This window comes from Fulmarus glacialis, unplaced genomic scaffold (assembly GCF_000690835.1).
Source record: "Fulmarus glacialis isolate BGI_N327 unplaced genomic scaffold, ASM69083v1 scaffold41857, whole genome shotgun sequence".
In the NCBI taxonomy this organism is placed as follows: Eukaryota; Metazoa; Chordata; class Aves; order Procellariiformes; family Procellariidae; genus Fulmarus; species Fulmarus glacialis.
In genome coordinates this window covers 1-24,989 of record NW_009225837.1, presented here as the reverse complement: position 1 = coordinate 24,989, position 24,989 = coordinate 1, and the positions used below count along the sequence as shown (strand labels likewise).

General features: G+C 37.4%; 1 protein-coding gene across 1 annotated transcript; it reads left to right on the top strand.

Annotated features, from left to right (window-relative positions):
* Window positions 1–322: 322 nt before the first annotated feature.
* LOC104070471 (orexin receptor type 2-like) lies at window positions 323–20,011 on the top strand. The gene is made up of 7 exons (XM_009582609.1): window positions 323–496; window positions 1,941–2,184; window positions 9,362–9,477; window positions 14,907–15,127; window positions 16,521–16,642; window positions 17,755–17,955; window positions 19,528–20,011. The coding sequence occupies exons 1-7, from the start codon at window positions 347–349 to the stop codon at window positions 19,719–19,721; spliced, it is 1,248 nt and encodes a 415-aa protein (XP_009580904.1). The 5' UTR covers window positions 323–346; the 3' UTR covers window positions 19,722–20,011.
* Window positions 20,012–24,989: the final 4,978 nt, after the last annotated feature.

Below are 24,989 nucleotides of genomic sequence, written 5' to 3'. Positions count from 1 at the left end.
AAATAGACATGAAGAAAGTTGTGTAAATAGTTAGTGAAGATAAACTAGCAGGAAAATAAGGTGCTTTATATATCAGGTTATTTCCCATGCTGTGGCCTGTGGAAAACTGTTCTTTGTGTACTAAGATTCTCTCTACATGTACCCCCTTGTTACCACTCTAGAAGAAAACACATGGTTCTTACACTGAACTACATATTCAAATATTCGGTGTGAAACAAAGGACACAAACATTTCCTTAATTCTGCAAAGCCAAGTGTTTTCCTATTGAAGCATTCCCTAGTTATTTCCATCTCACTAACTTGTCTTTCCAAATTCAGTTTGCATTGCAGTGTGGAAGAATCATCACATGCGGACAGTTACCAACTATTTCATAGTGAATCTTTCCCTGGCTGACATTCTGGTCACAATTACTTGTCTTCCAGCAACTTTAGTAGTGGACATCACAGAAACGTGGTTCTTTGGGCAACCCCTCTGCAAAGTGATTCCCTACTTACAGGTATTATTTTACTGTGTTTGTGTACATGTTATCCATGTTATGAAAAAGAGAAAGAACAACAGCATCTTCCTAATAGTGATGATCTGATGGAAGTTATCCCTGCTACTGAAGTAGATATCTCAGGGTACATGCTGAGGATTAAAGGACTATTCCACTTGTGAATATGCTTATTCTTTTTAAATATTGTTCTTGGTCCATCTGATTGTTAGAGTTGGGTAATACACTTTCTGAAACATTTGTCTGATGCTCTTCACTTTTTGTGATCTTTTTTAATAATTCAGAAGGGATATAAAGCAATAAAAATGTCTTTAAATAGAATTACAGTCATTTATACTCTGTGGACCTAAACAGCTACACAAGCGTCCAGGACAGAGAATCCAAACTTCTGAAGGGAGGCTGGGCTTTCATATGTGTTTAGTGACTTACTTTGCATTCTTTAGAAATAGTCAAAGTATCCAGGTTCACTGGGAGCTGATCAGATTGTCTGCCTTAAGCAATAATTGCCACCACTCATTTACCAGTGGACTTAATCAGTTATGCAATCATTTGCATCAAAATGATTGACAAATACCTTTTCTAAGAATAGCTGCTTCGATGAACGACTGGGCATACTAGAATGACAAGTGCTTGGCCTTTCAGTCATTATAAATCAAAAGAATTAAGCAGAACTCTGAATGTATGCAGGTTATCAGCTCTGTGCCTCCAGCACAATTTATGTTTTCAGCAGATACCTGTATGGCTGAAGAGCCACACTGTCAAGGGCAACAGTTCTCCAGCAGGTATATCCTCTACTTGATACAATCAAAATCACAAAATTTTTTTCAAAACCTCCATTCTAGTGGAAGAAAATCTGAAGAGAAAGTGAAATGATCACCTAGCGTACAAGAGTGAAAGATTAAAACCAAAGTGATAGGTTATGTACTATACTGAATAGAAGGTAAAATGACTTAGTCTGCTTTAAGCTGATTGCTGTTGGTTTTTTTTCATGAGACCCTGAATTTCCACTGTTCCTGTGAAAACTGAAAAGGCAAAACGGTGGTACTGGTATCCAAGTATAACATAGAAAGCAAAAAACCCAAAATTGTTCTACAAAGAAAAAAGATCTAATTAGTTGTCTAATGTTTTAAAAGTAGTTTTTCAGATAAAGTTTTGCAAATTCTAAACTGCATAAATTTGCTCTTTCAGAATCTGACCCTGCTACACCTACTCAGTTTGGGTAGCACCCTGATTTGTGAATTGTCCTTTTGATTCTAGTGGGACTACAGCAGATGAGGATATCTGTTATAATTCTGTTAGAAGTGATTTTAAAAGGAGTCTTTTTCTGGGAATAATTGCTATTTAATAGAAATATTTTTTTAAACTCTGGGAAAAAATTACAATAAATAATTTTGAAAGCTCTGAAAAAAATTACATTTACGTTTACATAATATTTCCTTTTCTTTAGACAGTCTCAGTCTCTGTGTCTGTACTAACTCTCAGCTGCATTGCTTTGGATCGATGGTATGCAATTTGTCACCCTTTGATGTTTAAAAGCACAGCCAAGCGAGCAAGGAACAGCATTATAATTATCTGGATTGTGTCCTGCATCATAATGATTCCTCAGGCTATTGTTATGGAGTGCAGCAGTGTGTTCCCAGGACTAGCCAATAAAACCACCTTGTTCACAGTGTGTGATGAGCACTGGGGAGGTGAGTGTGTCATTGACCGTAAAGACTGAAGTTGTACTGCTGTTAAGTAATAAAAATATCAGGACATATTAATATGCAGTCAAGTTGTATAAACATATCACAAAATGTTCTTAATTATATAAGCTTTCCTAGAACTACCGTTTTTCAAATACTGTGAAATCCTATTTTCTTTTGTATTGCTAAGACTTAAAGTACATTTGAAACCAAGTTTAAATGAACGAGGCTGGCTTGTGTCTTGACTATGTCAATGTTTCCCAGAGGGTAGAAATGTTCCCACCCTTAAATGTTTATGCTTATATAATTCTGTGATAGATGGACATTGCAGGTTTACAAAGACTTCGGTATTTAGCCTTAAGAAATAACTACACAAGAACCAGAATTTCTGTTTACCTGATATATTGCTTTTGCTAATTGCTGATATTTGACTAGTCTTTATAGATATCTCCTGGGACTTCAATGCAAATTGCATGTCTTTACAGAATTTACAGAGGTGTCATCGATATGGGGTAGCAAGTTAGTCTACAATTTGAAATTTGTCATGGACAAGATCATTTAAATAACTTTGTAAATTTAATCAGTTACAAATTATTCTATCCAAGAAATACAATTCTGCCTTTCCAGATTAACTTTGAATCTAACTTGTTCTATATGCGAATTCAGCTGTAAGAAGCCATAAGGGTTGCCAGGGAGTAACTACTTCTATTGTGTCTCCGTTCACAGCAAGTGGTGTTAGCCACCCACCCAAACGGTTAGGACTCAACTCCGGTGGGCCTTGGCATAACTCCAACGCTAATAGAGCATATGAGTTACATGCTGAGACTCTGACACTGGATATAATGACCATCAGTAATACCATTATTCACACACAGGAAAATAAAGCCAAGTTTGCCAAAACATATAACTAAAAGGTGCCCATTTAATAGCCTCGAGTCAGACTAAAACACAATCAGATTCTCTCCCAGAGCTGCCTCTGTAGAAGAAGATTCCAGTCCTGTGAGCAATTAAGATAAAATACAACTGGATCACCTGTACTTAATTATCATGATAAATTAGCTTAAGCAGCTTGAACTGCTGCGGGCTCTTCCATGTGCTGTTTTGGAAGTTCCCTCTCTGCTAACGGCCTCCCCAGGGCCACCAGGGGATTAATGAGAAGACATTGGCTATCATATTCTCTGTTCTTTATCTCCTTCCTCCCAGTTAGTCCTCTGGGACAAGGCGAAGGGGCAGAGATGGCCATTAGCTAGCTGGCACTCGTTGCAGACAAAGATGTGCTGGAGGTTTGTAGGTTAAAGGAAGCCTCTGTTAAGCTATGAGTATTGTACTTGCTGTTTCATTGGAGAGGACACATCTGCTCTTTAATTCCCATATTCTTTCTTCATCTGTGAGCAATTTTGTATCCCAGTCTGCTGCTGGATGCTGCAGTATTTATGTGACTATTTTCACAGTGTTCACTCCAAGTACAATTTGTGTCCACTCATTTTGGCTGCAGAACTAATTATCCATGCCTTCATCACTTCAAGGTTAGATCTGCAGCAAAGATTCTTTTAATCAACCTAGGAAATGAAAATGATGTGGTTAATTAATTGGGGAGTCAGGAGAGCATTTCATCAGGGAACGCAATCTCAAAATTTCCATATCTGCGTTGGCCAGTTTTTGATTCCCAACAGGAAATTGTTGCTTTCAAACTGCAGAGTCCGTAGTAGCCTTGGAACTATTTTAAAGAGTGCCTCTTCTTCAGTGCTGTGCTGAAGTAGTTGCAGACCACAGATATGCCTGAGCTGAAGCACCCATTGTACAAAAGAAAAAAAACTCCCACGTTTGCAAGACTCTACTCCTATGGAGTACATTTGTCCAAAAATGAAATCCTTCACTTGGATGTTTGGAGAGGTAGAAAGGGGTATAACAAAGGCACTTGTGCATAGAATTAAATTCTTTTTGTGTGTGGCTTCAGAAATGAAGTGCAAACACTGCAAAATGATTTTTTTTTTTTTTAATTTATATTGGGCATGAAATGAAAATAATTTTACATTGAAAAGATGTTAAAGTTTTCTGAAATGGGAAGCTTTTCCTTCCACTGAAAGATAGCAATCCTAGTGTTATCCTGCTGCCTTTTTAATGAATTATTCTTCTAATGATAATGCACCATAATTGCTAGTTATTCTGCTGGTGCATTTCAGCTATCCATAAAAAATAATCCTCTCTACTTTGTAATACTAGCTTATCATAGTAACTTGAGAGAAGAACCTTTCTATGCGTTAAGTTACAAGTAGGTTGCTCAAATTGTGTAATTACATAGTAAATGTAGAGTTAACCATATATTATCAATGAGGATAAAATATAATATATATATACTTTAACATCCCTTTCAGATTATGGAGAATAGAATGTCATTAGCTACAAATAATTTCCATCCAATTGAAAATGTTGAAAGGACCCTGAGTTGGGCCAAAGCATAGAAGATGCAGCTTTTCTTCTGAAAACCAGGGTTTGAAATCACAAAGGCCCCCCAAACAGAAGAACAAAAGAACATGGATAACAGGGCAGCAGTTTGAAAAGACTGTGGGCCTTGAGGCCAGAAGAAAGAATAAAGAGATAATATTTTCAAAGTAAATAGTTGCATTTTTGTTGGACTTTGTTTTGCCTTTTTTGACTATGGCAATAGCAAGGGTCAAAGAAAGCTAACTGGGAGGAGGTTGAAGGAGAAAGAAATTCACGTTCCTACAATAAGCTGTATTTGCAAAGAAAAAGTGGAGATGTAGATACTGCACACACTCAAGAGACCCTGAGCAAATCCTATAGGAGAGTCAATTTAGAGGAAAGGGATTATATTTGCGTGTTACTGCTTTGTTTAGAACTGCATGTAATTTATGCTGTCTGAAATTAGGGTACGTCTGATGAAATCTTTGCGGATCATCATGTAGACCATATGTCCCAAGGATGTTAAACTGTGAATTGTCAAGGTTGGGACTGCAAAAAGGGGGTGCTTAATGACACTTTCCAAAGTGTTTTGGAAGTCTATTCTAATTCTGGGAATTCAGAGCCACTGAAACATGAGGTGCTATGGAGGACTAATGGGAAGCCACGTCCAGGAAAATGTCAGAGATGCCAAGGCAGGAGACAGCACTGTACCCTACCCAGACATAGGTCCAGCTGCTGAAATCCATACAAGTCTGATGAGTGTCTGGAAGGAAGGTCTGATCAGCACTCTGACACTTGGGCTCCTTAATGGTGAACAAATAGTGGCCACCCTGACTAATAAGATTTCAAGCATGCTGTTGGAGAGCTGCCAGTGACTGCAAATGGAGCAATAGTTCAGCCTAAAACAGGGCTGCTTCTGGCATGCCTGAATATAAAATTCATTGCCAATTCTAGGCTGAGGGTTTTTCATTTTGAGTACTGTCTAATAACAATATTTTATTTGGGAATGCAGAAGGATCCAACATGTGACCTATGCAAGCTCACTTAAGGAGCCAGTGTTGGCCACAGTTCTATAGTAGTCTGTAATTGCTATGTGCTGAATTTGATGATAAAGTGCCAAAATAAAATAAATTTATATTAAAATGAGTTCACCATGTGTCCAAGTCAGCTAAATACATTCTCTTAAAGCTGTTCGCGAAAAGAGTGTTAGCCAAAGTGCATTAGCCAACCCCTTTGCAAATGATAAAAAGGATATGGAGATAATCCTTTCCCAAAACTACATGGTCGAATGGAAACAAAGGGAAGACTTTGTATTCCATTTCCTCTTAGACTACTCATAAAATAGTACAAAAACATATTGTCTTAATTCTGGAAAACAAATAGCTGGAAATTGCATTATTACATGAAGGTTTATACATCCTGTTTATCGAAGTGTTCAGAATTTAAGGAAAAACTTGTGGGACATTTTAGTGCAGAAAGAAGTCAGAATATTGCTAATAGTAAAATTATGTTTGGTGTTATGAATTAATAACTCAAGCATAATATATCAGGTTCAAAACGTAATTTTAGTGTTAGCTAACTGTAAGTACTCTGACACAGGAACATAGTTTGGAAAGGACTGTGTTGTGTAGTCAAATTTTCTTTACTATGGGCGCCCACTTACTAACATCCCTATTTATTATGCTTTATTCTAAAAGTATACTTTTTTAGCTGCATTTAGCTTCTTCATATTGGTAACTTCTAAACCTCATAGGTATCTTCCTGAGACTAGGGAACCTGGGAACTCTCTACTGATGCTCCACAAACTTGATAGTCTTGTTGTTTTTCTCTATTCTTAGGGAAGCTGTCAAGAGTACCAATCTCATTATGCACCTATGGCTTAAGGGAATATTTCATTTGCTAGACATGTCAAGACCTTTTGAGTCTGGGTGGTTTTCAGTTTGTATACATATATATATGTATACATGTATGTATATATGTATTTACACAAATATAGTAAAATTCTGGCAAAAATCCAGAAGCTGTAGTTTCAATCTTCTACCTCCTTGCTTCATTGAACAACAGTCTGGGACTGGAACACAGTGCTGAGAATGAAGCTATAGAAAAGTTTAAAATTTGTTTAATAACACCTGCAGCAGACAGAAGGCGGCTTGTTTTAACATACTGATCCTTTATCAGGTGGAGTAATCATACCGTATGACTGGTGCTGAGTAGGAACGCCGATCTCACCCCAGCCCAATCCCTGTGACCACCTGTTTCCTTTTTGTCTCCTTCCCTCTTTTCAGTAAAATAGTGGCCAGTGATGTGAGAATCATTAATTTATTCTTAGAGAGACTGTTACTCCAGTTAAGAACGATCTCCCCCTGTCCTGAAGCCCACTAAGGGACCATGAAGGCAAAGACACTTTTCTCCTCTTCTGTTCAGCAGTCCCAGTCAGGCAGCTGATATATCACCAGGACCATAGGCTGATTGATGTTCTCATTCAAAGAGCCTGGAACTCACTCGCTTGATAAATGAACGGTATCCCAAACGAGCCCTTTCTCCTTCTTGCTGCTGATTGTCAAACAGCTTTAAAGCTTTTCTTTGGCTTGAGAAGCTAAACAGAGTCATGCTTCTTAGGGAAAAGTTCTACAAAGGGCTTTGCCCTGGGTGGAGGAAGGACAGGTTTCCTTTGATGTTTAGCAGCTGGCACTTTCCAGGTGGCTAAACTTCAAAGGCAAGTGTTAGGATCTTCCTCCAACCTGGTCCGTCAGTTCTTTGTAGATAGCTAGGCTCATTTAATGTTTCACTTTACTTGGAATGCTAAATTGGAAGCCATAAACTCCAGATGGCCGTTTAAATATGTACCGTCCTTCTACCTGAAAGGGGCCTGGCTGCCTGCAGAGCACTGATGAGGCAGGTGGCACCTCCTTCTGAGCAGAAAGAATGTACTTTCAGCTCTGACCTCCCGTGATCCCAGTAAGTCACGTTACTCCAGTTTCTCCTTAGTCTCTCCACCTGTGAAGCATGCATGTTGGTATTTCCCTGGCTGACAGGACTGCTGTGAGGCTGCATTTTCTGGAATGCAAAAACAAGTTTGAGATCATCAGTCAGTACACAAACCCAGGTTATCACCAATTATAAAAAACCTACCCCAAATGGTCTGCCTCCCCCAGGGACGTTAACAAGAGCTAGTAGCTGCAGCTGCTAGTTAAGAGTTGGTAAGTTGATTTGCTACAGGATCTTAGAGCAAGCGAAGAGCCAAACGATGCTCATCTGAATTTTTTGAACGCTGATCCATCAAAGCTGTCAAATGTCAGTGGCAACGTCTCTATTACCTTTGCTAGCAATGAACATGGGCTGGATTTTGCTATAGCAAGTTTCTATTTCCCTGACACTGAAATTTTTCTGACTGGTGAACCAGCTGGCACTTTCAGGCCCAACACTGAGTGTGATATTACTTGAGTCTGGGTTTGAGGATGAGCCTGGAGTTAATATGATGGTGTACTCCTCCCTGCTATGAGAGTTATGGGCCACGTCTTTGTATCTCCTTGTCTAATCAAACCCTCAGGGATTCTCCTGGCATGCAGAGGGACCTCTTGTTTGATAGTCAGTCACTTCAAGAGGCAGAAAATAAGTTTGACTCTCCAATGCTTTGATCTCATGCAACTCTTTTTTTCTTTCTTTTTTTTTTATTAAAACTACAATCAATACAGCGTTTCAGTTGCAGATCTTATCATCCTGAAACATTCGGAAATTCTAGAAATTAACTTAAACATTCCTTCTTTACTCTAGCCAAAATGCAATGCTTAGGATTGCCATGCAATCTAACGGCTCATGGAGCGCAGTTTCTCTTCTGCTACATATTGTCATTCTCCATAATGTTAATTCTTTTTCTGAGGCCATCCATAAATGTTAAGTTGTAATTAATATCAACATTTGGTAATACTAAACTGCATTTGATGTTACAAAAGCGAAAGCAAGTTCTCCAGGCACCCACTGCACATTCTGCTATAATCTAATGATGAAGCTTATGATACAACATTCTTAAAACACAATACACTCACAACACTTGTAAGATGTTTGCCTCTAAGAAAATAACATTCTTAAATTGTCTTTTGAAAAGAGGTGCATAGGATACTAAAACACAATGGTAGCAAACTCATGATTGTTAAAGCTGAATCAAAAATAATCTTGGAAATTTCCTAAGTTTAGAGCACTTGACTGAATTAATTCTATTTAAATCACTGAGTCTTAATCACATTTGTTCTGCCACCAAAAAGTGATTTAAGAAATGTCTGTCTTTCCTCCCATCAGCATCCTTTGTGCTGTAGTCTACATTCTCTGCGTATAGGTGAGAGACTGTGCAATTTACTCAGGGATACATAGTAGCCTTTGCAGAATTAAAACTAAAGACAGTTACACAACCTGTTAAATACGTCAAAGATGAGGTAGGTTGGATAATTAGTTAGCTATTGTTAGATAATGAAATTTTCTATCTTTCACTGGTTTAATAAAAAGCAAAACTTCTTAAGACTTATTAAAGTAATAATGTGATAGGAAAGCAATAATGTGATATAAGAGATGTTTGAGATAAAGCATGTTTATAATAGAAACAGAATGTATATAGAATCCTGACTATATTATTGGATACATCTTCCATTGTAACCTATTATGTTTGAAAAAAACCATGCATATCTATATGAATAATTTGGTTTAAAGTGATTTTGAAAAGTATGTATATTTAAATGCACTTTTCCTATTTGAATTCTCTTTCCAGCTGAGGTTTACCCCAAAATGTATCACACATGCTTTTTTCTGGTGACATACATGGCACCACTGTGTCTTATGGTGTTGGCCTATTTGCAAATATTTCGAAAACTGTGGTGTCGCCAGGTAAGTCACTTAACACTAGCTCTATCTGCTTGCTATTGTGACTATCTGCAGATTCCTATGTACAACCTTCTTCTCTATATGCTCCATGTTGTCACTTAGGACTTGGATTTTTACATCCAGCACTGTTACCAGGTTCAGTGACACTGCTGGCTTACAGCCACTTTGGATAGGCACTGAGATGCGTTAAAAAATGATGGCAGTCAGACTGAATGTAAACCCCTTCTTGTTCATGTCTATGAAGGGCTTAAAGGGAGAGAAAGAGAGAAAAAGGCAACAGAAGGATTGATTATAGGCAGAAGAAAGGTCTCTCCCATCTGAAGTGCTTACCAAAATACCTTGGGTGACCTTATTTATACCGCTAAAATCTCCTGTAACAGTCAAAAGTTAGGATTGACCTTCTCATTTTGTTAGTAGTCTGTACAATTTTTTATTTTTATTTTTCATTCTACAAAGTCTCGGATTCATAGCAGGTCCAATCTGAACAAAAGTTAGACCAGAAAGTCCAGCTATCAGAACTGTGAGACTGGAATTGCCTGATGTGAAGCTGGCTTTATCAGTAACATTTGATGTGAATTATTGACAAATAATTGGCATGATTTCTAATGTGAACATCTGGTTTTTCAAGCTTCAAATTAAAAATATAGGAAAGAAAAGAGAAATACTAAATGAAAAACCCCAAGCAAGCAAGCACCCAAAGAACATTTGAATTGAAGTGGCAAAAATGATATGAATTTTTTCAGGAATGTTTTTCCCCCTCCAACTATTCAAAGTGGTGTCAGCTTGAGAATAGTTTTCTGGGTGTGAACTGTAATCTGTCATGCATCAGTCTATGGTTCTCTCTGCTGTCTTCTGCTTTGTCTGGGATTTATCTATAGCTGTAGTCCTCTGTCACTCCCTGCCCTGTTGTTCTGTAAAGGACAATAAGCTCATCCCATTGAAGACATGATGCAAGATATTCCCTGTCCTATCCTCTCAAATGGCTCTAACAATGGCTGACATTTCCATCAAGATATGGGCATGAATCATTTCTCTCTCACCATTATGTCTGATACCATCCAAATCTGAGGCTGTCCCAGCCAGGGCATAGTATCTGCCACATCAGAGGCATTTTTCATGCAGTTCAAATTGATCCGTCACAGAAATCACAAGCAGACTTTAGATTTCTAAATATATATATATATGTCAAACGTAAAAATCAAATCTTATACTGACGAAACATATCTCTTGCAAATAACTAAAATATAGGACAAACCAAATCCGCTTTAAGGCATTTTCTTATCATCCATACATCATAATAGCAATTATTCTCACTTCTAATCAGATTAGGTTAAACCAGAGTTGCTGTTTATCTCGCTGTTTATATTTAAATTATTATTTTTGCTTTTAATTGAAGGTAAAATTTAACCTTTACAATTTGAGGGGACTCTTCACCAGAACAAAGGCTTTGCTGGGTTAGTTTTAAAATTAAGTTCAGTCTAACATAGCTGTAAGATGCTCTGCATTGCTGAATAGTTATCTGTCCTGTAGCACCCAATGACCTTATCACCATATTCCTTCTTAACCTTCTCTTCTGTACTTCCTGTACAATCTACCTATTCTCTCAAACTGTCCATTAGTTAAGTTAATGCAAAGCTACTGTTCCTAACCTGCACTTAGCTTGAAAATGCTCCTTCAGATTCAGAGCAGAAGTTGAATGACTGGAAACCAACCTGTTTTGTTGGGTTCCCCCCCCTCCCCCAGTTGTATTAGCTGGCCTTCTTCACAATATTTCTTCTCCCTATATATCTTGCATGCTGACAAGGCTAGGGTGATCCTTTTTTTTCCAGTGGCAAAGAGACAAATACTGCTAAAGGCTTAGTGCTATGAATGATGCGAAATTACAGATGTCTCTCTTCCTAGCACAGATGATAGCACTATATATAGGAGGCTGCACTAAGTGAAATTAAAACCACTGCATATCTATTATCAACTGTGACTTGGCTGCAGACATCAGGCATCTTTCTAAGTGCAACAGGTGTGCCATAATCAGTCATGAAGAGCAAATGAATGCAGTGCTCTAAATGTATTATTTGATAATAATTTCAATTAAGAAATCATGGTGTTTACCAGAACTTCAGTTAAAGATAGTGATCCTATTGCAAGATACAATAAGCCTTCCAGATGTACATGATATAAAAAACACAGCAAACAGTAAATACTTTCTATGCCTTCACTTTTTCTAAAGGTTTTTTTTTTTTAAAATGGAGTTGTTCAGATGACTAAAGGTAAGATGGATTTACAAGCTATCCTTACCGTACTTCGTGCAATAGCTCTTAAAATTACTGATTGTGTCTTTCAAGCAGGTCTTTGAATATAAGCTTTACAATATTTGAATTAATGATTCATCTTTGTAAGGACAAGAACAATCATGCCACAAATACCAGGGATTTTGAGTAATTTATTTTAATTATTAGCAAGGAAGTAGTGACTTAGAAGGCTATGTTCTCTTGCAGATTTTAAGTAGATTAAAAGTAACTTCTGAACAAATAAATAGGACTGAATGGACTTACGGTGAAACTGTTGATACATAATTTGTATTACCAAGTTCCATACTGTATGCTTCAATTTACTGATGTCCAAATGTATTGACACTAAAGCCTACTCATATTAATAACTAGGAACCCTACCCATTTTCATTTTGGCAGCTGAAATATGCCCTTCCAATCTTTGCCAGTTGTTATTACATTTGGAGAGATTTAATGTGGTTATAAACCCCTTCATAATAATTTGAGGGGATAGAGGAAAGGTGCATAAGAAAATAACTGCAAATTTTAGTACCTGCTTGGACACAGCTAGTGGGCTTTTAGTGAATCATTGGAATGACACAAATTCTCCACAATTATCTCTATAATTGATTAGTTACTGAAAAGCAAATATATGCATTATGCTGGCATATGTATACTTGTACATACATAATAATAGAATCATAGAATTGTTTCAGTTGGAAAAGACCCTTAAGATCATCGAGTCCAACCATAAACCTAACACTGCCAAGTCCACCACTAAACCATGTCCCTAAGTGCCACATCTACACACCTTTTAAATACCTCCAGGGATGGTGACTCAACCACTTCCCTGGGCAGTCTGTTCCAATGCTTAATAACTCTTTCAGTGAAGAAATTTTTCCTAATACCCAATCTAAACCTCCCCTGGCGCAACTTGAGGCCATTTCCTCTCATCCTATCACTTGCAATACGTGTATGTGTGTTTACATAAATGCATATTTGTAAATGTTTCTGTATACACACACACACACGCACACACACTTCTGAAGCATTATGCTCTTTAGATGGTACTGGTTCAGCTATGCATCTCTGCGTATATAGCTCTTCTTTTTTTTTTTCTCTGATAAAATTCTTGCTGTTTTATTGCCTATTGGTGTAACAGTAGCAAAGCCCAGGTGTATGCCAGGTAAAGACTGAGGAAAATAGGGCTCTTCAGAAAGGTTCTCAGTACAAACTCCTGAAGATTTAGCAATTTAATATATAGTACAGTGAGATGATTGTACATTCTATACAGTCCTACCTTTGATCACCTCTTGCTATTAAAGACTGCATAAATACCAGAAAAGACCCTTCTACCTGCACACACAGGTACAAACCTTGTACACAGTCATGTCTAACATTTCTGTAGAAAAAGCCATTCACAATTTTGAGCCGAGATAATGTTTCTCTTCATCTAAATTGCATCTAGCTACCATGAGAGGTGATCACTGATTTCTTCAAGTGAATCTTTGCCATAATCAGGAGGGAGAGATTTGGCTAAATTTCTCTGCTTCCATCTGCAGTTCTTGCTACAATATGGTAACTCAGTATGAGTGAAAAGGAAGGAAAAGGTTCTGCTTCAAAGTTAGAAGAACAGAATGTCAAAGCACCCCTGATAAACCAGAATCAGAATCTTAGACAGCATATTATCTCAGTAGCGCGTGGCAAAGACACATTGCAGTACTACACCCCACAGCTAAGTAGGGGAAATCCCTTGCAATAGGACAGACATGTCCAGGTATGAAACTGATACTGCTGATTTCAGCTGAATGAATGGGAACCCACAGTAGAAGTAAGTGCAAGGGGTTTTTTTGCTTTATGTCCATAGAGACATTAGTAAAAAATAAATGTTATAATGTATCCCCCATTCTGCTTCATTGAGTTCCTGTTCATTACAACACAACTTTGCCAAAATGTTCCAATAGTTGTAAATCAGGTTTGATGGTGCACATAAATGCTAAATTAAGGGCTTGTCTGTGCAAGGAAGCTATTCACAAAAAAAACCCCAAACCAACATAATAGCTATTCTAGAACAATTCTGAATGTGCATACTTTTATTTTAGAAAAAGTATTCCCTTTTTAGCTTACTTTTTTCCTGAAATAAATATCCAAAATTTCATTCTTTTCTGGTCAGTTTGTGTGGATAAGGTCTAATTTTTGAAATGTTGCAATAGACAATTTGAATTTTGCAGATACTTTTAAACAGGAATTATTTTATACTCATGAGACTGGTCACCCTGCAGACAATTGCACTACACATGAATAAAACTATATTTCTACCCAAAAGGTTTTCACAATATATGACATTGAAAACATTATAAATGTCATTGTAATAGAGTTCTCTGAGAAAATCCTTGCCATCTGTAGTCTTTCACATTTGGCCACAGGCAGGAAATAATTTTGAAGAACTGAAGCAAAATTGCTTTATTTGGCTTGGCTTATGTGAGGGCACAGAAAACATAAACCGAGATTTTTTTTTAATAGCATGGTGCTACATCTACCCATTGCAAGGTGTCTTTGGCTAACTTGAATCTTCCCATGTCTTGGCACACTTCCACAATTCCCCTCTATTCATCACTGTATATACATTCAGTTTTGAGGAGCTTTACAGGGAGATCCACACTTCAGCTGTGATTTCTTTAGCTGCTTCATTGTCATCTAGATTGCATATTTGGAAGTTTTATGGCACTTAAAACTATGTTGGCTTTAAATCCTTGTTTTCCAATGCTGAAAAGCTGTTTAGTATCTTAAATTAGCAGCATATTAATGGGATAAACTATTCTGCCATACAAGAAAACATTTAATGTAGAACTTTATAGCAACATAATTGCAGTAGTAGGGTTGGTAAGTGTGATAGTCTGAAGAGACAAGCAAGGCAAGGTATTTGGGAGGTAAAGAAAATTTTAATGCATCAGTTGATATATTTGGATAAAACACAAATTTTTATGCAGGCCTTCAAGTGTGTCTGAAATCTAGTTTGTTTCTTCCAGCTACATCAATTAATTTAATAAAAAAGAACACTTCTCCCTGCAAGCTTACATTGTGTATGTCAACATGTCTCGTTTTCTTGTTACAGCTACTCACAGTGCTAGTTTTTCAAAGTGCCCCTTTTTTTGTCTTTTGTAGATCCCAGGAACTTCTTCTGTTGTTCAGAAAAAATGGAAGCCTCTGCAGTCCTCAGCACAGCCCCGAAGACTGGGACAATCAACAAAGTCAAAGATTAGTGCTGTGGCAGCTGAAATAAAACAGATCCGTGCAAGAAGGAAAACAGCACGTATGCTAATGGTTGTTCTCCTGGTTTTTGCACTTTGCTATCTACCAATTAGCATCCTCAATGTCTTGAAAAGGTAAAATTTGTCCCAAAATATAAACACTTGATAAACCTTTCTGTCCAAAAACAATCCTCTGTTACTAAATTCCTCTTATTCTGGCAGATACTTTTGAAGGAGAAGCTTACTTATTTCATGATTAAGAAATTGAAGATAGTCATACACTTGCAAGAAAAAAACATATCTAACCTATCCATAGCATTTAAACTAAAGGCCAGATTGTGGAATCCTTATTAGCAAGTTCTTCCTCATGAAAATGATCTAGCCTACCTCCTCATTAAAACCTGTCATTTACATGGGATTACAGCTTGTTTGCTGTAAATGCACCCGTGGAAGTGCATTTACCTAAAGCAGCAGCTGAAGGTTAGCAGGAGAGTGTCGTGTTGTGGCTTGGCCCTAGGGACTGTGAAATGCTGGGTTCAAACCCAAGCCCCACCATGTACAATTCTGAGACCTTAGGCTAATGCTCTAGTTTGCCTATGAAGCTTTGTTTTACTCATTTACCCTTTTCTCTCAGGTTCATTTGAGACATATTTGTTTACAGTCTGTTTTTCATGCAGTGCCTGACAGGTTAAGGCTTTGATATAGTTATATCTCACGAGACAGCTGGAACACCAATAAATAATGACATATAGCAGAAGATTTGAATATCCTAAAAAGTAACCAGCCTTTAATTGGTGCATGAGGAACATTTTAGTTTTTAAGGAGTAGTTTCAAGTTGGATATGAAGGCTCAAATACATCCCACTCAACTCTGGCACTTTCCTGAGGCCTAATTTAAGTACTTTTCATCCTCAGGTCCCTTAGTAGGCAATGTGGAGAGAAAGAAGTATTTCCAGAAGGCAGTTCAGGCTACCTGTGATCTGAACCACAGAGGAACTACACAGGCTGCCTCGACTGCAATAGCAGCCCATAGTTAGACTTTCACTTAAATGGCAAAAGTTAGGTGTAAGGAACCTGAGCAAAACAGGTTTCTCTGGAGGACAGAAGCTGCTACTGTGGCCTCAGTTTTGGGGCCAGTTCAGTGCCTTTCCAATTCCAGAGCCCCTGTTTATTGGAGAGTGGACCTAGAGCTGGGAACCTCAATGACATGAATAGGTCAAAAGCAACCTTTCCCATCTTTTCCTGACTTATCTGACACCAGCTGACTTTCGTTACTTAGCAGAAAAGTCACACATCTGCACCATTGCAAAGTAAAGCACTGATGGTCTCTGTTGTGCTAAACCACCAAGACAGGAGGCTGAGAGATGGGGAGAGGACTTCATTTTCTCAAGAAAGCGAGCACTGTTGAATCAGCTTTTCTGTGAACTGCAAATAGGTCATCAGAGATAAAATTAGGCTAGAATTTGCCAAATCCTTTTATATGATTTCTAGTTTTGCCATCTTTCAGGTTTGTTTTTCTTTTTCTGTAGGGTTTTTGGGATGTTTAATCATGCCGATGACAGAGAAACTGTATACGCCTGGTTCACGTTCTCACACTGGCTTGTATATGCAAACAGTGCAGCCAATCCTATTATTTATAACTTCCTCAGTGGTAAGTTACAGTTACCTAGAATTCAAGTTTAATGTATAGTTTGAATGTAATGAGCCATAACAAATAAGATTAATGACTGTGTAACATCAGCCCAGCTCCTCCAGTGGGACCTAGATCCTCTTCTTGGAACAAGTTGCCTGAAGTATCCCATTACCTTCAGGCTATCTACCTATAACTAAACTAAACAGTGCCAGGGCCTGAGTCCAAGTGCTTGAATTTGACTGTCCATGCCATTAATTTGGTAGAGAAGTCCTTGGCATGACTTTGGTTTGAAACGATTACCATTCCCCTAAACACTCCTTGGATACTATCTGGGAGGTAGCACAGGCCAGGGGCTGTCCCCAGTTGGCATTTTATATGCAGGTATTGGGTTTTGGAGGCTGTGAGTCTTTAATAGTACTTGCATGACCAGACTGTGCCAACTAGGTTCAAGGCCAAAGAACCAGCCAGGATGCTGTTTACTTACTAGTAAAGATTTGTCTTAGTTTGTATTTGTCTTATTTGGCTATGGACAGCAGAATCAGGACTTAAACTGGTGGTATCGCAGCTAAATACTGGGAGGCAAAAGTCTGTTGATCCTCAGTACACATTTCCCCACTGTAGTTTTTTTGTGGTGTGTAGCGTGAGAATGATTCGAACAATTTACTCTGAGCTCCAAAAGCAGGCTAATGGGCTGTCGAACAATTTGAATCTTCTTTTAAAATATATTCAAGATGAAACACAAATTAGCCATGCCCTCTCATTTCACATGTCAAGTAATGATTCAGTCATTTAAGCCTACAATTGTTCAATTACTTGTTTTTGTTAGATATGTTATTAATCAACAGACTATCCATGACATTATTTCATAAATCATTCTAGTTTGTCCATTCTGTCTAGCCAAGAATAATTTAGGTTTCATACCATACTTCACATATCTTCTTACAAAGGTTATATTTTTTCTGTCTTTCTCCAAGATGTTGAAATTGTGATTTCCTACTTCTGCAGTGGAAGAACATCTGGGTGTTTTCGGTTAATTTTGCTTTAGATAGATGTTTTTTTCTAATCTATAAAGTTTGTTGAAACACGGTTAATAGTACAATTTTTTCATGAGTCTTTTTTGTGGTTGACAGGGAAATTTAGAGAAGAATTTAAAGCAGCATTTTCTTGTTGCATCTTTGGCATTCGCAGTCATCATGATGAACGGCTCACCAGAGGTCGTACCAGCACAGAGAGTCGGAAATCCTTGACCACCCAGATCAGCAATTTTGATAATGTTTCAAAACTTTCAGAACACGTTGTATTGACCAACATAAATACAATTCCAGCAAATGGTACTGCACCTATTACCCACTGGTAGTATACTTGTCCCTATGTCTTTTGATGCTGTGGAAGTAAAATTTAGTTGTGCATACAACAATATATGAATCTGAGCACACTACAATGAGAGAAGGGTGTTTACAATTAAGAACTGACTCTAAGGAAAGTAACTTATGAGAAATATTTTATAGAATATGCTACAACTTTGGTTATATATTGATGAAACAAAATTTCATCTCATTTATTTCAAAAGTTGAGTTGCAACTGGGGAGGAGGTAAGATAATCATATTTTATGTAAATACTTTCTTTGGATCCCTACTTCCTTTAGACTCCTAAGTAAATAAAGAACAGGTACCTGAAAGTATGAAAATAATATTCCCTGGAGTTGCAATGTGTTTATAAACAGCTATATTCTACTCAGAGCTAATTCTCTGAAGTTGTGGTCTATTTTATAACAAATATTATAACCAAAGTTGGGTGTACAGATTGAACTACCTGAATGACCTTGACTATTTCAAACGATCTGCTTACATTCTAGTGTGAGTTGGGCTGATCAAATAAGAAATTCACATTAATTTCTTTTCTCACATTTTCTACTCTTTTTCCTGTTGGGTGGGTTATTGTGTGTATTCAGGAGCAGCTGGGAAGCCACTCCTGATTTTTCTCCAATACAGGTTGATAAACAAATGAACACAGTCTGAAATGAAAGGCAGAAGTTGTTCAAGCTTTCCCAGTTGTGGGTAAACACTGAAATGATTGTGCAATTCCCTAGCTTTGTGAATAGATGGAAAATGGCATATAATTTATTATTTGATATTTCTCGTTACATTATATGTTGTATCCCAGCAGAACTTTGCAAGGGACTGCAAGGATTCATCCCTCCTTTCCTAGGGTTGTGAACGCTGGTTGTCTAGAAGTTATCTCAGACACTATATAGCTATGTAAGCTATATATTGATGACAGAGAAATTGGTATCTCCAAGGACAGCTAATCTGTTCCTAAAATATATCTCTAACAAGAATTAAATAAATTACCTCTGAAGAAGTCTGTTCTTTTCACTTACTATAGAAGGAATGGGTTTTTTTCCTGAATTCAGCTTCCTTTTCTCCAGTAGTGTTGCCATTCATATATGCAAGGCACAAGCAAGGTTAGAGCCATGAAACCCAGATGACAGTGTGGCTGTAGATGATGTTTTACTCTATATTCATTATTTGTCATCATTCTCTTCTCCCTGCCTGTCCTGTGCTCATGGCAGGGGTGTTGGACTAGATCTTCAAAGGTCTCTTCCAACCCAAACCATTCTATGATTCTATGATTGACTTGTACACAGGAAGCTGTAGTGCTCTGCTGGTCACAGGGGCATCTGGATAAGGAACCACAGGGCAACTGTGGTAGAACACATTAAAATGTTTAAAAGTAGAGAAATCAAGAAGTCTTCGCTTAAAATTTCCAAGTGCAATTTGGAACATTTTGTTAATAGATCATCACCTGTATAGTGTTCAGAGAGAGACAATCAGCGGGTGAGCCAGTCAGCTACCTGATAAGAACAGCAAAATCATCTTAAAATCTTTATTTGATCTTACAGGTATCCCAGCTACACTCAGCCCATCGAAATCAGGGGAACTGCATCTCCACATACCAGGGATGAACATGACTTCAAATTTAGATGAAGCTGTGAGGGTTTCTGCAGAAGACACTGGCAACACAGAGAATGTAGAGTGGGACAAATTTGTCCCCAGCATAACTAAACTTACCTCGATGGAGTTACAGCAAGGATGACTTTGGCTCAATACATGTAAGACCACCAGAGAATGGCACATGCTTTTAGCTGTGTTACAGACTACAACAACTGGACAAAGGGAAACCTTCAAAACGACTGCCTCTCCTATTTCTTCTCAGTCTTACAGAAACCTACTTACCTCACTATGAGCTAAAGAACATGTCTTTACAAGTCTTTTTAAAGATTGGATTGTATCATACTTTGTAAATACTGTAGATATTTATTTTTATATATTTTAGATGCTGTGGAATGTTCTAAAATGTATCATATAAAGAACTCTAAGTATTTGAAAGAAGTCTCAAACATCATTTATTTATAACCTGTTTCTATAAATGAGTGACTTATTTACAAGGAATGCTTACTTATGCACTAGTGATATTCTGGAATTACTTTACACTTCTTTTTCTGCTAATTCACTTGTAGTAAATTCTACGTTCATTACGGAACTTTCACTTCAGATTGATTTGGGGAGATTCCAGGCTACTTTTCTAAGCACAGACATGCTTCTAAGACGTGAACCCAAAGTACTGCAAGGCACACAGGTTTTCATAAGATTACACTAAATAGCCAACTATTTTTTTTCTTCAGACTTGAGTGCCTAAAAAGTAACTACCTAAATAAAACTTACATGGTGTTCAAAGGTGCTATAGGCTCAAAATTCCTACTCAGGCCAATAGGAATAACAAGTGTCAGCACCCCTGAAGGGCAGGACATTTTAACTTTGTTAGCTCATTTTAGTCCATAATGTCTGCAAGTGTTGCTCCAGAAGATCTCTGAGGATCTTTAAAATAGAAAACATTGGTTATCTTGCTTCCTTTCACGATTTTTCTCTCAGCTGCCATTTAACACTAATGATACAAAAAATCAACAGATTTATATGCCAAGAAAATGTTGAATTTTCAAGAATTAAAATAAAACGTTTTCTCTGGAAATTATAGAGGTGATAATTACAATAGGATTGGACTGGTAGATCAGGTACTCACTTATCTATTTTCCATTTATGGGATAAGGTCCCTGGCCTGGGGCTTCCTACCATGCATTGTAATTTTTCTTCTTAAACAACAAAGATGGTGCATCACTGGAGACTTAGTCTACTAGGGGAACATGGCCTATTGGTTAGAAAGAGGCTAATCCATAAGAACCTCAGCTACAATCTCCCTGTGGCACTATTCTTGCATTTCAGTTAAGATTTTTCAAAAGGAAGGGTAAGATGGGAGGGAGGACTTGTTTTTCAGTCAAAAGCATTTGACATAGAAAGCAGACATTCCCACAGTTTCAAATGTTTCTGAAAAGCCAGTTATTCATAGACAGGGTGTTATTTGATTAACTTATGTAAATATTTTTTCTATATTTTACTTTGACCGAAATGTCATGCGATGTACTGTCTATCATGACAGATGTAGTTTTATGAAGTGCTTATTCACTTTATGCTTTAGCCTTCCCCAACAGCTGTTTTACTTGACATTGTTGCAATTACTCCTAGTTTACACTGGTGTAAAGTGAGAGAAAAAATTTTGCATTTGTTTGTATAATAAAGTTTTCTTTTTCTATTAAAAAAGAAAACGGAGAATATGCTTTTTCTATTAAAAAAGAATAAGGAGAAATACCTAAATGGAAAGAATGTTTAAACATCAAATAAAATCAAAGGAATTCCTATATTCCTATGTGTAAGGTTAATTTTTGAGTATAGCTTTTATGTCATTGTTATTTCAAGAAATTATTTTACTTTGTCTCTTCTAAGCAAAGAAAACCCAAATAACTGTGGAAAGTACAGCAGGATTTGATTTCATAGCTGTTGCAATTCCTTTGCCATTAGAAGGCTATTTTTGTTCTTCAGCCACAGAAAAAGTAGTATTCTTAAACTGTGTGGAACAAGATATAATTTTTCTATATAATTTGAAATGATTGGATAAACAGCTGCTGAATTAAAACATTACAGAAATGGGAGAATGGAATTTGAAAAGTCTTCTGATTTTTTCTTTTGTTTTGATATAAATAAATAAAAAGTCAAAAAGTTAAAAACTAGTATAGTAATCTAGCTGCAAAATAAGTATCAGTAATCATTTAATTGTGCCTCGACCCACTGCTGAAAAATGTCAATTATGCCAAAATTTTGCAAACCTATACTTTCATTTCAGAAAATATATTTTTATCTTTTTCTTGAAGAGAGAGCAAGAAAGTAGAAAGTAAATGGCTATCTAAGAAAACTTTGTCACTATAAAAGGGGACTATGCATACTTTCCAAACGTAAAAGGTCATGGGTGACTGTGGAAGACCAGCAAAATTCTCATGCCTCGTCAGGTGCGTTGCCCAGATCCCTGTGAGATGAACGGGGGTGGGGCTGATGGTGATGCTCATGGAAAATCCATAAGTAGCATCTTTCTAAAGGGGGATTGAATACTACCTGTCAACTCAAATTGTCTTCTTTTTGCTGCTCCCTTAATGCCAGCAGGATAAATTGTGTTAGTTAATCTGAGGTGAGAACACCACTAAAGGTCATTGGTAGTTTTTGACTCCTGCAGGTCTCCTGTGACATGTTAGAAATGGAGGTTCTGGCCTTAATTTTCTCTTTTGTAAGAGAAAAATTTCTCTTTTGTTCTCTTTGTTCTCTTTTCTTATTTTCACTTAGATCCCCAAAATTAAAATATTCCAACATTCCTAGGAATTTCTTTTAGCCATAACTTTAATTTAACAGTACTTTTTGTGTGGACAATATAAATAAAAGATGAGACAAATTAATTGACACATGATTCTGGGCTTTTCTCTGGCCAGATTTTTATTGAGTAAATAACATTAATAATGATAATAAACTCTCAATAAACTTTGAGACACAAGTGATACGATCAGAGCTTACCTAAGATTTTAAATTCTAAGGATAGGTAGAAAGTGTTAACTAATTCTTGCCAGAGAATATGGTTATCAAGCCAAAGATTGGTTAAATATGGTTATCAAGCTAAAGATTTGGTTATTTTGATGAAAAGATTTTTCATTCAAATATTTCTGTTTTTTTGAAATAAATATTTTTGATGCAAATATTCACATGTATTTATTTCTTTAGTTTTACAAAATTTGATAAATACCTAGACATTTTCTTCTTCAGCTCAGATATGTTTTCAGGCACCATTTCACCAGAAAAACTTCATAGGCATTTAAAAATCTGTTGTCTACCTGTGTAAAGTAGTGAAGGGTTTTTTGCCGGTTCTAGGACCTTTTACTCCAGAAAGATCCAAATATTTGGATACATTCAAAATATTATCCAGCTGGATTGATTTTTGAATGAAACTAATCACTGGGAGTTTTCAGTAAAGATAAACCCAATAGTGAGCAGTGGATATTAATGGAGATAGAAGAGGCTGTGAGAAGACAGGGTAAGATTTTAAGAGCAATGTGGAATTTAATGCCGTTTGCATGTGACAGAAATTAAAGCATCTTAAAGAAGCTTCTAGGCTTCTTATCCATCAAAAAAGGTCAGATGAGAAATGAGCATTTCTTGTCCAGTCTATAAATATTGAAAATTGTCTGAAAGCTGAGTTTTAATTGGGTTTTGTTACCTCTATCTGCTTTGGTATTCTAATATTTCCACTAGCAACTCAGGAGTGTAGAAATGGAGTTCTTATGCCATTCTTGCTGCTCAGGCACGGCATCATTAGACATAGAGTTTAAATCACATAAATTGTTCTGCCACCATCACTCTGGCACTTTGTCTCTCAACATGTTTCACAGTCTTGGAGGTCTGATATCCTGATCTCCTTCTCCTTTCCTGTTGTCACTGTAGTGATATGCTTGTGCCCTGCAGTCACAATGACTGCAAGATAATTTCTCCCCCTCTCCACCTCCAAAAAGGCAATTTTTTTCCTTTTCTTCCAGACTGCATAGAGGAACCGTCTCATTCTCTGATATTAGCAAAATCAATGCACGTCATTAACCTGGCGAGTGCATTATAAGAAGGAGAGTACGCTAAACATTACCTTAACTTCAGCCCTCGCTGTAAGATGCATGGCATCTACTGCTGCATGTTACAATGGATTAAGGCCAAGGCAAATTTAGTCTTCCAACCTAAAATTTGTCTCACAGCTAAAATAATAACTTCTCAGGTTATTCCTTTTACCTGACAATAAGTTGTTCGGTTTTTTTCCTGGGTGTTGGATATATTGGATGAAATAGTATTTTATTTTATTGCATACATTTTCCAAAAAAAAGACAAGTATTTAGCAATGTTGGTATTAAGAGTTTAAATAAGGAATGTAATAAACTAACTAAGTTAAAATCTGAGTTAAAAATATAAGAACTTATATGCAAGATTGAATTTTCCTGAGCTAAACAAAACAATAAGCAAAATCTGGACTTTGCTCAAGGATTTCACCCACTGTGTCTCTATCTCTGCTAGCTATACCAGAAGTTTTATGACATCTTTTTGTTTTAAGCATTCAAGGACCAAACCCAGTTAAAAATGTTCTGTATGGGATAAGCAACTTGTGAAAACAAGACTCATGAGTAGCATGGAGAAATCAATAGGGACCCGTTGCTTAGTCCTCCTTCCAGCGCAAAAGCAAAGGGCATCCAGTGAAGCCAGCAGGTGTATGCTTGTATGATTTGTAGTTTATTTATTTTTTATTAAGTACCCAAGTCAGCTGCTGACTTTTGTATGGCAAACTGGTTTTTGATGTATTTTAGTGAAGCTCCTGAAGTTAGACCCATAGTCCAGTATGGGTCTAGACTGTAGACTAGTTATTTGTTCCTTTGGTCTGCCGTCCAACATGCTCCATAACTCCTCTCTCTCCTTAATAGATCATGATCCTATTCTACATCTGAGGTGAAAACAAACAAATTCACTTCTAAAATGCATTGAAAAGTGCATAAAGAAGATGATCAGACATAGCAACAGGCATTTTCCGGAGAGATTACAGGCAGCAGCCAAAGGCTTGCTGTCAGCTTCTCTGGAACTCATGTGGGACTGAATGCAGAGGGATTGCCAGACCCCATGAAAAACGCCCAAGAACCGCGTCTCGTCTCGACACGGTCCAGCTTAACGATTATGGCAAAAAGAGAAATGTGAGCACAGGGAACAACAATGGCAGCAGAGGAAGCTCGCGGGGGTGAGGGGGGAAACTTCATCAACGCCTCCTGACCGAAAGAGGTGGGCAGAGAAAGCTACAATACCTACAGCGGAGGGTGACAGACCTGACCCCTCCCTTTGCCGTGGCTTGTCGCTACGACACCCACCCACAGTCCGCCCGGTGCGGCCGGCGCTGCCGGGGGCCGGGCGG